This window comes from Pelodiscus sinensis, chromosome 10 (genome assembly GCF_052426305.1).
Source record: "Pelodiscus sinensis isolate ZL-2025 chromosome 10, ASM5242630v1, whole genome shotgun sequence".
Lineage (NCBI taxonomy): Eukaryota > Metazoa > Chordata > Testudines > Trionychidae > Pelodiscus > Pelodiscus sinensis.
Window position 1 is genome coordinate 6,845,159 of NC_143061.1, and position 17,031 is coordinate 6,862,189.

The 17,031-nt window shown below is 52.2% G+C and overlaps 1 protein-coding gene across 4 annotated transcripts in view; it reads right to left on the reverse strand.

Annotated features, from left to right (window-relative positions):
- Positions 1 to 230: 230 nt before the first annotated feature.
- The window catches only part of LOC102451003 (cytochrome P450 2J2-like), a 29,589-nt gene continuing 12,788 nt past the window's right edge, over positions 231 to 17,031 (reverse strand). For all 4 annotated transcript variants that reach the window (XM_075938135.2, XM_089780722.1, XM_075938137.2 and 1 more), the window contains 8 exons: positions 16,039 to 16,201; positions 14,645 to 14,794; positions 10,465 to 10,625; positions 8,723 to 8,899; positions 8,062 to 8,203; positions 4,652 to 4,839; positions 1,767 to 1,908; positions 231 to 470 (listed from right to left, as the gene is read on the reverse strand). In XM_075938135.2, coding sequence (XP_075794250.2) covers positions 292 to 470; positions 1,767 to 1,908; positions 4,652 to 4,839; positions 8,062 to 8,203; positions 8,723 to 8,899; positions 10,465 to 10,625; positions 14,645 to 14,794; positions 16,039 to 16,201 — 1,302 coding nt within the window. In that variant the 3' untranslated portion in view covers positions 231 to 291. The remainder of the gene's footprint in view (positions 471 to 1,766; positions 1,909 to 4,651; positions 4,840 to 8,061; positions 8,204 to 8,722; positions 8,900 to 10,464; positions 10,626 to 14,644; positions 14,795 to 16,038; positions 16,202 to 17,031) is intronic.

Consider the following 17,031-nt stretch of genomic DNA (forward strand, 5'->3'; position numbering starts at 1 on the left):
TTCTGGAAATGTTGGGTCACAGAATCAGGTTTAGAAGGGACTGGCAGGGTCAGTGACTTTCAAGGAGGAGGAGTGGGAAAAACCCATTGTCATGGGGCAGGCACATCACCTGATGCAGCTCCCTTCCAGCCCTTGTTTCTACATATATATATAAAAAAATACTCCCTAGAGTCTCCCTGCCAGCACTCAGCTTCCTGGCCAGCCATAAATAACACCAGGTGCTAGCACTCTTTGTTTTGTCGTTTGTTTATTCGCTACAAGAGACACCCCGGCTATCGGCTTTCCTGCCACCTAGCGAGGAATAGCACAGATCTTATAGTGGTGAGGCTGCAATAGGCCACCCAAAATCCGCTCTGTGTTAATTTCAGTCACTCCCTCCGGCAGGCTGAACGTGAAGGCCCGTAGCAGGTTGGTGAAGAAGATGAAGAGCTCAGTCCGTGCCAGGCGCTCCCCCAAACACACACGGTGCCCTGCCGGGGGAGAGGGGACGGGCAGTTAGTGAATTTAAAAAAACCTGTTTCCTTTCTATTGCCTGTGTAACTCTCAAATGTGAGACTGAGAAATTTCAGGTGTGGCCGGATTCTAGTCCTTAGGGAGGAAGGAAAAATGAGAACTGTTTAAAGAGCAAAATCACATTTTACCTGTGAAGTCAAAGCATCCAACTGATCACTATATTTGGGGTCTGGAAGGAATTCTGCCCTGGGTCAGATTGGCAGAGACTCGGGGGGGGTTTCATCCTCCTCTGCAGCAAGGGTCACGTACAAATTTAAACTAATGTCAATGTGAATTTTCTGTAACTTGACCTCTTTAAACCATGACGTGAGGACTTCCCTAGCTCAGCCTGAGACTGAGGGTCTGTTACAGGCAGGGCTGTCCCGAGGGAAGCACGAGACCCAGGGCAACTCCCCCTCCAGTGCCCCAGGCATGGGGCCCAGGACAACCCCCCCCACCACAGGCCCTGCCCCATCCCTGCTCCTGCCACAGAGAAGCTGAGTGCAGCAGACCGGGAGGCTGCCAGGCTGCTCTGGATCCCGCCACCCACACGGTGAGTGTGGGGAGGATCACCCCTACTGTTGCCCCATGTGAAGTCCCCATATACCCCTAGGTCCCTCCCATCCATAAGACAGTTTGGGCAGCTGCCACAGGACCCCCAAAAGTGCAGGGCCCGTGGCGGCGCCCAGAACCATCCTGGTACAGGAGGGAGGGGCTGTGGCCGGCAACGTGCACGATTCTCCCTCCTGACCTTACAGTCTATGAGTCTCTCCAGCAGTTGCCATTAAAAAGTCGATATCTGAATGTTAAAGCATGTTAACAGAGGGGAAGCCCGTCTCTCAGCGGCCACGCTGTGGCAACTAGCGGCAGTACGGGTTGCCATTGCAATGCTGTGGGCTGTGATTTGCGGACAAATAATGCAATTGTGCAGGAGAAGAGTCCGCCGCAGCATCCTGAGGGGAGTTTGCCATCCCAAGGACAAAGTATTAGCAAGCTTTAACTATACCTGTCTGTCATAGGTGACTTAGAATCATAGCGCACTAGAACTGGAAGGGACCTCGAAAGGTCATCGAGTCCAGTCCCCTGCCCTCATGGCAGGACCCAGCATGGTCTGACCATCCCACTTGTAGTGGTCCCTGGGGGTGCACCATCTCCCTATGGCCCTACCAAAACTGTAATTGCTAAATGGGGTGCCCCCTTGTCCCCTCCCTGCAACCCTCTCCCCACAGGTACCCCTGCCCCATGAAAAATGGTTCCGCTGCCGGTGCCTTTACCCGCTGAGAACGGTAAGAAAGCATCTCTGCTCATGAAGTTTCCCTCCTTGTCCAAGAAGTGAGCTGGGTTGAACTGACGAGGCGTCTCCCACTGCTCAGGATCAGCCAAGACAGAACAAATATTTGGCAAGATGACGGTGCCCTGCAAGGAAGAGCATCTGGCTGAGTTCTCGCCCTCAGAGAGGTGGTTAAAGAGGCGGTTTTCAGTCTTGTGTATTGCTGTGCACAGCATGGCCCCTGGGGAGAAAGCTGTCTCATGGAGCCAACTGGAAGATTACTGGGTGCCACCTTTTTATTTCTGAGTCACCTGCTAGCAGTGGCCAGGCAGCTGGCCACACGGAGCCCAAGAGAAGAGGCAGTTCCCCAGCATTCTCCCTGCTTTAATACTGGGGAATGCTGTAAAATGTTAAGGAAAATACAGGACAATGTAGCACTTTAAAGACTAACAAGATGGTTTATTAGATGAGGAGCTTTCGTGGGCCAGACCCACTTCCTCAGATCAAACAGTGGAAGAAAATAGTCACAACCATATATACCAAAGTCACAACCATATACAGGCAGTCCCCGGGTTACGTACAAGATAGGGACTGTAGGTTTGTTCTTAAGTTGAATTTGTATGTAAGTCGGAACTGGCTCCAGATTCAGCAGCTGCTGAAACTGATCAGCTGCTGACTACAGGAAGCCGTAGGAAGAGTTGCTCTGCCCCCGGCTTCCTGGAATCAGCCGCTGATCAGTTTCAACAGCGGCTGAATCTGGACTCCTGGGACAGAAGAGCTGGGGCACTGCCGGGTAGGTCCCCGCAGGACCAACCCGGCAGCACCCCAGCTGCTCTACCCCAGGTGTCCCGCAACAAAAGCCTGGTCTGCTGGGGGGGGGGTGCACTAGCTGCGCCCCCTCCCCCCCAGCACAGCAGGGAGACCCGAGCAAAGCCACACAGGCGGCGGGACCCCGCTGCCCGTGCGGCTTTGCTCCTTTGCCCCGGAGCAAAGCCACACAGGCGGCGGGTTCCCCCGCCTCTGTGGCTTTGCTCCTGTCTCCCTGCTCTGCTGGGGGAGTTCCCCCCAGCACAGCAGGGAGACCCGAGCAAAGCCGCACAGGAGCAAAGCTGCAGAGACGGGGGACCCCACCGCCTGTGCGGCTTTGCTCCGGGGCAAACGTGCAAAGCCGCACGGGCAGCGGGGTCCCGCCGCCTGTGCGGCTTTGCTTGGGTCTCCCTGCTGTGCTGGGGAGTCCCCCCCAGCACACCAGGGAGACCCGGAGCAGCTTTTCTCGCCCCGGAGGACGCGGTGGCGGGACCGCTGCACTCTGGGCGGTCCCGCCGCCCGCGAGCTCTGGGACGAGAAAAGCCCCGTTCGTAAGTGCAGATCCGACATAAGTCGGATCCACGTAAGTCAGGGACTGCCTGTATACAATTAAAAAAAAGAACACATATGAAATGGTTGAAATGGCAAGAAACTGTTTTTTCTTTGTGATCCTGTCTAATATCTGTTTTGTGGGCATTCAATCACAAAGAAAAAACAGTTTCTTGCCATTTCAACCAGAAAGGACACTGTCTCAACGACTTAATTACCTGCAACCTGCTTCAAAAGCCTTTTAAAACTGCACTTGAAAGGGAATCCTCTGAACTGTTATTCATGCTAAAATTCGACACTTTGCACGTGGGTCTTAACAAAGACTCTAGTTATCTTACCCATTACAAAGATAGCTTCCCCAATTATCACCTCTAATATCATTAGCTCACAGACATTTACCTCCCCCCCCCCCCCGCATCTCCCTTCTGTTACGAAATTTGATTTGTCCTTTTCATATGTGTTCATTTTTTTAATTGTATCCTTTGGTATATATGGTTGTGACTATTTTCTTCCACTATTTTGATCTGAGGAAGTGTGTCTGGCCCACGAAAGCTCATCATCTAATAAACCATCTTGTTAGTCTTTAAAGTGCTACATAGTCCTGTATTTTGCTTCAGCTACCCCAGACTAACACGGCTACATTTCTATCACGTAAAATGTTAAGACTTTGAATCTTAAATGCTTCAGATTAACAAAGTAATATTCATCTGTCAAAGCTGCAAATCCAGTGAGTGTGTAAAGGTGGGCACTCACCCCCCACGCTGCCTCCTGCTGGTCCCTCGGGGAATCAGCGCTCCCACCTCAGAGCGCTCTCTGCTGGTCAGTGCCCCAGCCTCTGGCACAGGTCCTCTGCTGGTTCAGCTCCGTGTCCCTTCCTGGCCACAGTGCCCTTTCCTCCTCACACTGTCCTAGGAAATTGTCCCTGCACTTTGGGGTCCTCCCCTCCCAGGGAACCCCCAATTCCCCTAGACCCACCTTGGCTACTCATCATTGGCAAGGGAGTGTGGACCTGCTGCCTTTGCCTATCCTGGCTGTCTCCCTGCAGGCCTTGTACTCACAAGGCTTGCCTCGGGCCCAGCAGCTCCGGCTCCCCAGCTCTGCCTGCCTTTCCCCGGTCCTGATAGTTTCAGGCTCCGTCTGTAGCTTCCCTGGCAGCCAGGTCCCTCCTGCTCCGCAGTGAGAACCAGAGTGTGTGTGTGCTCCTTCCCTCTAGGAGCCCTTATATATACAGCCCCAGCTGGGCCCTAATTATCTGTGTCTGCCTCACCTGCAGGCACCCTCCCCGTCACAGGCTGAAAAATAATTTGCAAATTAGAACCAGCATGACATATGGAGAAAGAAACACTGCATCTGATGAGCCCCAATCTTGTACTTTGCATCACGTTACAGGCACGTGTGCAAAGGAGGTGCACGTTGCTGTCGCACGTTGCCCTCGTGCCGATGACTTCAGAGGGTCCCAGGAGAGGAATGTGAGATTCCTAGTGACCCCTGTGATGGGAGGGGAGGGTGTAAGCATGGAGAGTGTCTCTGTACCTTTGGGACAGGTGACCCCAGGAGCGTCGTGTCCTTCACACACTGTCTGGGGACCCCGACCGGGGCAATGCAGTGGTAGCGCTGGATCTCATGGATGACGGCGTTGGTGTAGGGCAGGTTCTTCCGATCCTCATAGCAGATTAATTGGGAGGAACCCAGCACGACATCCAGCTCCTTCTGGACTTTCTCTGAGGGGAGACATTCTGCTTGATGCAAATGGAAGGGGACGTATTTGGGCAGCGAGTGCATGCCAGGGATGGGGATGCCTATTCTGGGGCTCCGTCATTTCCCTGCAGAATTCCCTTAGGCTGAAGGAGAACTTACTCTTTCAATGCTGTTAACTGCAATGGGCCACTCCAAGGGCATCAGCCATGCTGGTTATTCCTCCAACTTCACCTCTAAGCGGGACCTGCGCTTTCCCTGCAGACTCGCAGCTGCTGGTTGAAACTCGGTGACAGGGCCAAGTTCAGAACCCCGCTGCCCCTTGCTTTGCTGCGAGAGGGAACTATGGCTTGTTGGCATGTCAAACCAGCTTTTGACAGCAGTAAACGCTTCTGCAGATACCGAGAACATGAGAACGGCCACACTGGGTCAGACCAATGGTTCACCCAGACCCGTATCCTGTCTGCCAACAGTGGCCAATGCCAGATGCCCCAGAGGGAGGGGACACAACCGGTAATCCTCACGTGATCCCTCCCCTGTCACCCACTTCCGGAGAAACAGAGACTAGGGACACCATTCCTACCCATCCTGGCTAATAACCATTAATGGACCTAACCTCTATGAATCTATCTAGCTCTTTTTTGAACCCTGTGAAAGTCCTAGCCTTCACCACATCCTGTGGCAAGGAGTTCCACAGGTTGACTGTGCCAGGGCACCAAGGCAAGCTGCAGCAGCAGCATCCCAAAAAGCCAGCAGTGCTGTGGAAGATTCTCCTCACTTCATTCCCTTGTTAAACCCCCCTACTTGTCTAATGCGCCCAGCAGCTGATCAGCAGCCTGATGCAAATCCTCGTGTCTGGTACCATAAGCCCTGCTGGCTCAGGGAGCTGGAACTGCAGATGGAGGGGTGGAATGGGGCACCAAAAGTCTCCGCTGTTCAGGAGTTAGCCAGGCACAGAACAATGGCCGATGAATATGTTTATAGCAGGCAAGTATATTTGTCACGGTTCCTTAACCTGAAAGTGACCAAATAGCCTGAGCACAAAACCCTTCCAAGGCAAACAGGAATCACCTGGTATTTGTCTGGTACCCCGCTCTTCTTAGCAAAGTCCACCCAAGAGAAAAGCGCTGTCGGTGAGCCGAAATCGGGTTCCCCCTAGGGCAGCAGGCTCACGTGTATGACTGAGCTGGGGGCAGCTGCCCTCTTGCCATGCTCAAATAGCCGTCGCTGTTTTGTAAGGGCCGCTGAGCGTGACCCTAAGAACCCCTCCACGCCAATGGATAAAGGGGGAATAAGATTATTCTGATACTGCTCTGGGCATTTGGGTTCCCCAAAGGACGTCATGGGACATCTTAAATGAAAACCAGCACCATGCTGGTCATTGCTAGTGCTGTGAAGTGTCTGTGTCTGTGTCGTGCCGAGGGCATATTCGATTCAAAACAGAGCTAGATAAATTCATGGAGGCTAAGTCCACCAGTGGCTGTTAGCCAGGATGGATAGGAATGGTGTCCCTAACCTCTGTTTGTCAGAAGCTGGGAATGGATGACAGGGGATGGATCACTTGCAATTCCCTGTTCTGTCCATGCCCTCTGGGGCACCTGGCATTGGTCACTGTTGGCAGACGGGATCGTGGGCTAGATGGACCTTTGGTCTGACCCAGTGTGGCCATTCCTATGGTATATCTATATGGGAAATATAAGTCAGCTTATGTCAGGTCAACGTACAACCCCCACAGTAATTGAAATGGGCAAGAATGACAGTCAAGAGCTGATGTAAGGAACACAGGGTCTATACCAGTGTTCCCTGTATGCTGGGTGCTTGTGCAGCTGCTCAGAAGAGATTCAGATGCCACCCAGCTGATTAGCAGAGTGCCCACCGCTAGGTTTTGTTTCTACGGGTGGTGCACACGCTTTGGTGCACATACAATTTTATTCCGCACATGGATGGAAAAGATTAGAGGGAACATTGCTCTCAGTGGTTCTTAACCCATTTATCATTGTTGGTCATAGGTTGAGACTCACAGTGCCCCGCACCTAGAAATCCCTCCACTGAGCAGAGCCCGGGGCACGGGGCTCGTAGCTGGGTCCCAGCCCCGCAATACAGGGCCAGACAGCAGGACCTCACAACCTAGACCTTTCTCAGCATAGGGCCACCCCCCACTCCGAATCCCACTGTGTGGGGCCAAACCCTGCCACACAGGGCTGGGCAGCCAGATCCATTGACCCACCGCCTGGAGCCAGGCAGCTGACAGCTGGAATCTGGATCCCACTACCTGGGGCTGGGCAGCTGGGTCCTAGACCCTGCTGGCACCGTGAAGATGGGACCCCAGACACAGGGCCAGAAGTGGAGCCCCACCTACAACCTGGGGGTGCAGCAAACCCCTAATTCCCTCACTGCCCAGAGCCTCCCCAAACCTGCCCAGGGACCACCCTGCTCCCCAGCAGCACTCATTAGCCCTGTTCCTGCAGGCTGCCAAACGCTGTCTCCCCCTCAGCCAGCCCAGAACAAATTTAGTTTTTTTAGCAGCCAGCGGAGCCACAACTGTGTGTTCATTGGGCTGCATGTGGCCTGCCGGCTGAGAACAGCTGGTCCCCACACACTGTGTCACCCTAACTACACCAACGGAAGCGCTTTGCCTCTCGTGGAGGAGTTGTTGTGTCAGTGTAGCACGGCACTTACATTGGTGAGAGCAAGGCTGTTGCGGTCACCCTGATTCTGCACTGTAGGCCAAGCCTGAGGAAGTATATGTGTGCACTGAAAATATGGTCCTACAGTCTGTATCAAGGTAGAGCTAACAATGACGTTAGGAGCCAGGGCCACAGCTGGGAATGGAGCCATGGCCAGGGGCTGAGGCTGGGGGTGGGGCCAGACACCACCCCCCACATGGAGAGGGAAGGGGCAGTTCGGGGCAGGATGAACGCAGGACAGGGAGAGGAAGAGCAGAGCTCGGCTAGGCCTGGATTTCCCACCGTAAGGTCTCTGAGCTTTACTGCAAGGACCAATCCTGCAGTGGGGATGGTGAGGGAAACGGGTGGCCTAGCATCTCCAGAGAGCCTCTCTATTTCTAATGTCTACAGTTCGCTGTAGGACCAGTGATCTGACTGCATTTCTGGCTGCAGCTCAACTGATTCAGCAGCCGTCAATGGGCAGTCTTAGAACTCACATTTGTCTAATAAAAAGGGGCAGAACCGGGTCACTTCCCACGTGCCAGGCATCCAGGTGTGTCCCCTCTTTGGCCTTTCGCTCACCTTGGACATCGGGATGGAGGACCAGGCTGATCAGTGCCCAGCGCAGGGTCGTGGCGGTGCTCTCTGTACCAGCTATGAAGAGGTCCAAGATGGTGTGAATCAGGCTGTCTTCGTCAAACGTCGAGGTGGGGTCATCTCTGCACTGCGGGTGAGAGTCAGAGGGATAAATTAGGGCTGTGGCGGAGGAGAGTCCAAGTGGCGTAACTCGCTCATTCTTGTGACCCCCTGCTAGCCTACATTTGATTTCAGAGAATCTCAAAGAACAGAACAAATGTTTTGTCCGATGCTTGTCGGGTTCTTGTTTTTGTCACTTCCCATCACCTCCTTCAATTCTAGTTCTGCTCTGGGGTCCGTCGCAACACCCTTCAGATGCTGCTTGGGCTGTGCCCTTTGGACAAAGGATCCTGCCTCTGTATAGCTGGGTTTTCTGGAGACTAATGAGCTGCAATTGACACTGACCTGTCTTTAATCCTCTGCCTGCCTAAGCGGGAGCCTTCTAGATTTCTGACCCTGCCACTCTCCCACCCATCTGCACACCTGAGGGGCCACACAGATCCCTCCACAAGCTGCTGGTTTTCTGTTTTACTCTGCAGCAGTATGTGCTGGAGGGGTGCAACGGCCTCGCAGAGGAGTTAGAGCCGCATCCGGCGCAGAAACGTACTTTGACCATCTGGGCCAGGTAGAAGTCAATGAAGTCCTGCGGCTCATCTGGTACCCCTCTCTCTCTGTGGCACCTGATCTCTTCCTTTGCAAAACGATACATAAACTCGTGGGATGACACCATCTTCTTGTGAGGCCCTGGAAGGTGGTCCATGAGCCAGGGGAAAGTATTGTACAGCTGAAGGAAAGACACAAAGAAGCTGGTTTCATTCTTTGCCATTACCAAGTTCCTGATGGAGCTCTCCAAAGACCCAAGTGCCCAGTGTGGGGAATTTTGCTACGAGATCAATTGCTTTGAAGGACACATTTTCAGTATCGCGTATGGGGATTCCGCCTATAAATGCCAATTAACATTAATTATAGATACCGATGGTTAAAACTCTTTAGAAAGAGTTTCCAGTGTCCAGAAAGGACAGTCGTTTGGATAGACAGAGGGAGGGAGGGAGATGTGCCAGGTTCCCCTTGTTACGTCTTTTTCTTCTGGGCTTAGAATCATGGAATAGGTGGAGAATAAAGGCCTCCTGAAGGCTTGTCTATCCTGATCCCAAGATCAATGCTTAAGAGATCGATCTTCTGATGTTCAATTTAGCAGGTTTAGAAAGGACCTGCTAAATCGATCGCCTCTTCATCGACCCCGGTACTCCACCAGATCGTAAGGAGTGAGGGAAGTCAACAGGAGAAATATAACCCTGCCCCTTCCTGCTCTTATGTTTCTCCCCTCCCCAGCTTGCCACCCTGCCAAGGACTCCAGCTGTGACCCTCTATGAGCCTGTGACCCTCCAGGGGCCTGTCTCTTCCACAGAGACTTGTCCCCCTTAGCCTGTCTCCCTGCATCCCATTGCTCCCACTCACCCACTGCATCATGCTGCAAATTAAATGGCAATTTGGAGCAGGGCCTGTGTCCTCAGGTAGCCCCGAACGTGCTGTGTTCAACCACAACAACAGCAAAAACAAGGCGCCAATGACATCGAGAAGGGTTTAGTGATCCAGGTGTCTCCAAAGAGCAGATGGTGTGAGACTGGACAAGCCGCTGGGGGGACTTTGACCTAAGCAGGCTGGCTGGGTGGGCTTTACACCAAAGGGATTTTGTGTAACTCAGGCGCCCTGGGAAGTATTTTCAGACTGAGTAAGATGGCGGCCCGGGGGCCCTGACAGGTCTTTTCAGACCTGAATTTCTCTCATTTTAAGATGAAGGTATTGGGGGGTTTCGGGGCTCCGACAGCCGGACGTTATTAAATGTCAGCATAGCAAATGACAGTGTAATGGGTATCAGACCCTGCGTTTGCTCTGGGTCAGTCACCAGGGGGGTGAGGTGATCCCCGTGTTTTAGTTTACCCTCATTAAGCCACCTCTCTGGGTGTGAGTCGGTCACGGAGCTCACAGTCTCAGTGGTTTTAAGAGAGGTCTGTGTTTTTGCCCCATGGGTGCCAGGGCTGCTGTTAAGGGGCAACAAGGAGCACAATTACCCAGGAGCTTTGCAAATCTAAGTTATGGGCCCTGTGGCCCATAACATGGCTTCTTGGAGCCCCCTGTGGCATGGGATAATTGCCCTGCTTGCTGGCCCTATGTACATTCCCACAATATAAAGTTTGCCCTGTCCATGCTTTTTACCTGTGTCAGAATCATAGCCATAGTCCTAATTCAGCTGGCAACTCTGGGCAACCATCTTCTATTTAGGGAGGGGACTGGCACAGATTTGGGGGCGGGGCCAAAAGAAATAAGAGGGACAGATGGTGAACTCACTCTCTCGCTGAGGGAGCCCCCGGATTTGAGCAAACAGTCATTGGCTTCAAGCAACTGCTGCAAGGTCTCATCGTCAGTGGAGAAGCGATGTCCCAAAACCACAGCACAAATGACGTTGGAGAAGGCTTGGCTGAAGGAGACACTAGGGTCCAAGGGCTGTCCTGCAAACACAGTTATCAGCATTAATGTCGCCTGCTACCGGGTTTCTCCTGCTGGGATAAGACTCAAGTCCTGGAGCCTGGGACTGAACAGGACTTGTCAGTCGTGAACATATCTGAGTCTGTGATTGCAGGATCCAGCATCATTCACCGATAAACATTTAAAAAGCCAATCAAAGAAAACTTGAACTGGACACAAATCAACTCAGTGCCAATGGTTCAGTGCGTTAAAGGGACCCTGCCCATCTCTGCAGCTGTCCACACAGTGGCAGTACATCACTGGTAACTCGGTGAAGTGAGCACGGCTCCTGGCCGGTAACACCCCTCATGTGCCAACAGGGTCTCCAATCCTGGGTGGCGTGAGAGAGACTGCTTGGCTTGTTACAATTTCCTCCCCAGCCCCTGTGAACTCCCACTAAACTCACGAGACCAGATTTTCTGCAGTGGCTGAGATGTGCTTGGTGCAGCAGATAGGAGGATGTGGAGTATCAGGGAGCTGGTTACAGCTCCTGGATTCTCTGCTTGGCTCTTTCTCTAAGGCTGTGTCTACAAGGGGAAAGTTTGGTGACGAAAGTCCCGTCGACATGCAAAAGCTGGCAAATGTGAAAACCAGTCAAACTGGTTTTTCTGCCTCCCATTGTCGACATTTCATGACCACATGGCTAGCTCCCCTTTCGACAGACAGAGCAAAGCATTGTGGGTAAGCATCCCACAGGGCAGAGCTGATCCCTGAACTTCTTGGGCTTCCCTTGTAGCTCTGGGCGCTCTCCGTGCTGAGGAATATCAAAGCAGCACAGCCGTCTCTCCAGCCCTCCCCCTGCAGCAGCAGTCGGCCTCCCGCTGTGTTCCTAGCAGGGCAGAACAGGAGCATTCCCATGATTTGTTCTTTGTTCCCCAAAGGGAGCAGCTCACTTAGCTGTCAAATACTTCCCAGAGCTTTGAAAGGGGAGGGACACCTGCCTGCAGGGCAGCAGAGATCACAAAACACTGAGCAGAGCCATCAGGGCTGGAATTGTGGGATACTGGCGGAAGCCAGGTCTCTCGACAAAACAAACAGCAGAGTCCACATTGGCTCAGTGTTGACAATAAAGGGAGGGGAAAAGACTAAAGTTCCAGGGGTGGAAGTTTTTGTCACCAAAACTGAGTATTTTTCCTGGCAAAAGTCATACGGCAGTGTAAACGCTCTAACTGTTTTGTTGCCAAAGGTAATTTTTTGGCAACAAAAAGTGCCAGTGCAGACCAGGGCTACACCACTCCAGCAGGCCAAAAGAAGTAGAACAAGGTGGTAAATATGTTCCATTGTTTTGTAATAAGCTGTGAGCAGAGTATCCTTTAAGGTAGGCAGGCAGCACAGCTTCACAGGTGATTAATCAGCCCTGCCCAAGTCAGAGACTCAGGGCTTCATGGACGGACTGGGCGGGGCTGATTAATCACCTGTGAAGCTGGGCTGCCCGCACAGCTTAGAGGGAACTGTGGCTGTGGGACACCTTGACTATGGGTCCATCGTACGTGTCACCAAAGCCCCCTTTGCTATTTCCAAGCTAGTTGCTATGCTCACTCCCCCAATCATTACAGACACTGGCATCCATTTTACATTCATTTCCAGGACCCATCACTCCAGTTAGACCCAGTGATAGTATGGATACAGTACTGGGATTTAGTTGTTGGTGATCTCACATAGCACTGGGCTAAGGCTGTGGGGTTACTTCTGTCCTAAGTCATCGTCCATGGCACCTGAGCAACTGCACTCATGTTAACGGCAGGGTGGAAATTGGCCCCATAGGCTTGATCTCAGAGAGAGCTGGGGCTTTGCAACATTGGGGCCTGGATGAAGGCTAGAGGTCTTAACCCAGACAAGATGGAACATAGCATGGAGTGGAGATGATGTAACAGAAATTAGCTATGTAGACAAGCAGGGGGATTGGGAGAAACAGAGGGGATGGCGGAGTTGCTATCATCTCTGATAGAAGAGGTTCCATCGCCCTTCTGTAGGAGGGCTAAGGGTGTTTCTGGCTTCCCTGCTGTTTTGGATGCTAGAAAAGCAACAGCCAAGAGAGTATTGTCACCTAGGTGTGGGAAAGAGATTGTGATTTTCCTCTCACATGGGGGCCTTGCCATAGTTCTTACTTTTTAGGCACACAAAACTGCCCACCTTCTGTTTGTTAATCTATTACTCCGGGGGCCTCTGTCATCACATCAGAAGGGACAACACAACTAAAACCAATGGCAATGTCCGTGGAAAACTCAGGCCCCAGCTTGACAGAGTCAAAGGTCTGTGCTGTGCCAAACTTGCATCCCCTACGGCCAAAAACCTCCATGAGGCTCCTCCAAACACTCAGGCGAAAGGGATGAAGGTCAACAGTACCAGGCTATTTCGGACCCGGGGGGGAACCTTTTCCAGAGCTGAGGGCCCTCCACGGAAACGATCTAACAGCGCCCCTTGCAGTAAGTCAAGGGCTGTCCAGCTCACCAGGACACTGCTGACTGTAACGGTGGCAGCGTGGAACAGGGTGGAACAGAGAGGCCGTCCAAGCTTTGTAGGTCAAAGCAAACACCTTCAATTCTACCCAGAGGCAGCAGACCCCCTTTTCCCAGTGCAGCTCTCTGAGCAGCGGTGCCTAGACCTGTGGGTAACAGACACCGGTTATCCAAATCTGGAGGTGTCTTTCCCATCGTCCTCTTGCTTTGCAGACCCCTCTTGCTGAAGGAACTGCAGCCTCTTCTCCATGACTTGGCCCTCCCGCCAGTTCACTACATAGTTCCCCCTACCGGAGGGGTATCAAAATGGCGCCATGCAAAATTGGCGAGGAGTCCTGTGGCACGTTATAGACTAACAGATTGATTGGAGCATAAGCTTTCATGGGCAGAGACCCACTTCCTCAGATGTATGCCGGTCCTTGCCCATGAAAGCTTATGCTCCAATAAATCTGTTGGTTTGTAACATGCCACAGGACTCCTCGTCGAGTCTGCAGATTCAGACTACCCCTCCGATACTTGACGCCATACAAAATGGCAGCCTTTGCTTCACTGCTCTGAACACACCCCTTCTTCACTGGCTGGGCCCGTCCTCTGCTCTGGGTTCATGCTCAGGGACCCTCTGATCAGCTGCCAAAGCACTTCAATTCCTGGTTACTTTTCCTCTGAGCTTTCCCCTGCATTCCTGGCTTCCCTGCTCTCCGAACTCCCTGCTCCCAGGGAGTAACTGTGGTCTATTCTCTGTCGGCCCAACACACCTCCCTTCACCCAGGCAGTGACTAGCCTCCAGTTCCTGCCCAGCCGAGCTATGTCTAATCAATTCCCTGCTCCTTGGCTCCTCCTCCAGGTGTAACCTAGGCCGTTAAGTGACCTACCTGGCACCTTAACCCTTCTGTGGCTTGTGTGAAGTGGACATCAAGCCTTTGTTGCCTCGGGAACGGATTAGTGAAATATCCTACATGGGGGCTGCCTCTGAAGACGATGCTGAAATGTCAGCTAGCGCACAGTGCAAGCTGACCACTTTCTTGGCGGTTGTTCCTACAGAAAATTCACTACCCCCTGGCTCTGTAGCCAGCACTGGTTTCCAGTTCATGTCCGGATGTGAGTCAAGGTGTTGGTTTTGACCTAGAAAGCCCTCGGTGGTTTGGCTACTAGCTACCGTAGTGACCGGCTTCTGACAGTTGAGATGGGGAATATTAACCCAAATGCCTTGTCTGATATTAAACCCTCTGAGGTTTAGAAGCCAAGTGACCTCTGTGAGAAGGCCTCCCCTCCAGACTTCACTCTTCCTGTGGGTCTGACAGGAAAATAGGGTTCTGGGAAGCAGGGGCGGATGAGGTGCCGTGGGGCCCAGGGCAGCGCCGCGGGGCCCTAGGCAGCAAAATTTCGTGCCCCCCCCCTTTGACACAGCGCATGCGCCGTGGTGCCAAGGCGCATGCGCGGGGCCTCGGGAAGCGCGGGGCCCGGGGCAGCCGCCCCGCTTGCCCTGCCCTAAATCCGCCGCTGCTGGGAAGTGAAAAGCCCCAAACATGCTGGCAATGATGTACCTCTCTCACTCGTTAAGTACTCCACCAGGTAACGGGCCTCCTCTTGGATTAGCTGCTCCAGGCCTTTCTTGCCCATCCCCAAGTTCCGCAGGGTCATCAGCCCAAAACGTCTCTGTTGCTTCCAGGTGTGACCGCTCGTCAGAATAATACCTGAGGCCATTGAGAATCAGTGATGTGCATATAGCAAAATCATTCCCCTCGTTCGAGTTCAAATTAGATAATATATGTTCTAACATGAGACCAAAATCTAAATGAATGAGCACTTGGTTAATTTCTTTAGCTGAGGCTTTGGGCACGGAACAGATTGTGACCGCTCCTCTCCTATTTGGAGGGGTTTGTGGCTTTTTGAACAGAAAGCAGAGCTTCAAACACACAGGATACAGTGTTCATAATTCATGGGTGCCCTGAAAATGTGAGGTTCACTTTGCAGCTGGGGACATACACAGAGAGATCGGGGAGGGGGGTTACTTCCCAGATGTGGGGTGAGACGGTTTCAGTGCAGAACGTGGATAAAAAAAATAACTGATGGTTTTGTTTGAATGACAGCGCAGGGCTCTGATTTGTAGCCCATCAAGTAGGAAGATCCTGTCCACGTTCCAAAAACCTTCACACTATGAATATCCCAAAATGAGTGTTGTAGCAAAGTCCCGTCTAGTGCAGCAATTGGCCACCTAGGCTAGTGAGTGGGCTGCGTGAGTGGCCCTCCATCTCAGTGGGCCGCAAGGTTGTCGTCACCAAGACCGTCTCCCGGGAGAGAGTCGTTTTGCTCACTGCGCTTGCGTGCCTAGAATGTGCAGGGTGTGCCGACTGAACTGTAGCAGCGCTGTGATTGGATATGAGGGAGCTCATGGCTCTCTCAGTCAGTGTTGTGTGCAGTCAGCATGCACCTCCCTTCACGTGTGGGTAATACCATTAGGAAAGAAACGTGGACAGAAACCAGTGGAATCTGGCAACCCTGCACGGGGGCAAGAGTAAACAAAATGTCTCGCAGGCCGCACGTAGAACCCCAATGGGCTGCAGGTTGCCCACCACTGGTCTAGTGGGACACTGAATGATGCTCATGCTCCAAGATGAAAGCCTGCCAACAACAGTGCTGCTCACAGGACAATGACTAACTAAAGGCCTGTGCATTATTTAGATGCCTAACTCCCACTGATTTTGAAGATCTAGCCCCGAGAGACCGTGAAAGGTTCAAACACGTTCCTTCACATTCAGGATTTGGCCCCTTCAGTGACTGCTTGCCCCATTACTCGTCCCCAGACCAGCGATTCAGGTAGGTATTGTTGAAGTTTGGAGACACAGCTCCATGGGGAGGTAACTATGGAATAATGGAACCTCCACTTACAATGGGCACCCTGGTTTTCTGCACAGTGTCTGTAGATAGAAAACGTTACCCTTGTCACTGGCCTTTTCGTTGAAGAAAGGTGTTGTTGGCCGACCGGAAACATCTTCTGGGTTGTTGGTCAGACCGTCCTTCACTGCTTGGAATCCATGCAGTACAATCACGGGGCTCTGTCCCAGCCACAGGGTGAAAATATTCCCATGAATCTGTGCCAGCTAGAGACACGATCAATGTTAGGAAAGCACATGCCTGAAAAACTGCATACAATAAACTGTGACCCCAGAACCTCTTGATGCCCACAGGGATGTCCTGATTCTGGTGTTAGGGGGTAGCAAGCAAGCAAGATTCTGGGTGGGTGTTCCCCCTCCACTCAGTCCTGAGGCCCTGCCCGCTGTCTCTCCACTTCTTTGCATCCATGCTCCTCCCCCTCCTCCCTGCCCACAGTCAAACAGCTGATTGGTGGGGGGCTGATCAGCTGATAGCTGGTGGATGGAGCACCCACAGAGCTGACATGTAGGCTGGCATGTCCATCGTGGTTCACCCAAAAATGTCACGTGAAGTCTTACAGGAAAGCGGGTGTCACACTAGTTATTAACATCTGGGTGAAAAGCATGTACGGATATTATAGAAGGAGTTATGTATACCTCAACTCAACATAGATTCTTAAGTCTGTATGAAAGCATTAGTCACCATCAGAGGTGAAAAACAAACTTTTCTGTCAGAGTTGTTCATTCACCTAAGTGGGTGTCAGGATGTAAATTGCACACAACTTAAGCTAACACAATGATTAGCCATTTACACACAAAGCCAGAGGATGTGAAATCAACAGGAAAGGAGCACAGAAGAAAAACACAAGCCACCGAGGAGTTGTCCTGTCTCTGAGTAAAGACAGCGAACTTTGCAGGTACTTCTACAAGACAAAGAAGTCATCCTGGCAGCCTTCACTGAAGAAGACAGAGCTTATTACTCAATGAACTAGAGGTCTCCACCAGCCATGGTTGAAAAAACGGAAGAGAACGTCAGGTGAGATCAAACTGGTTTAGGC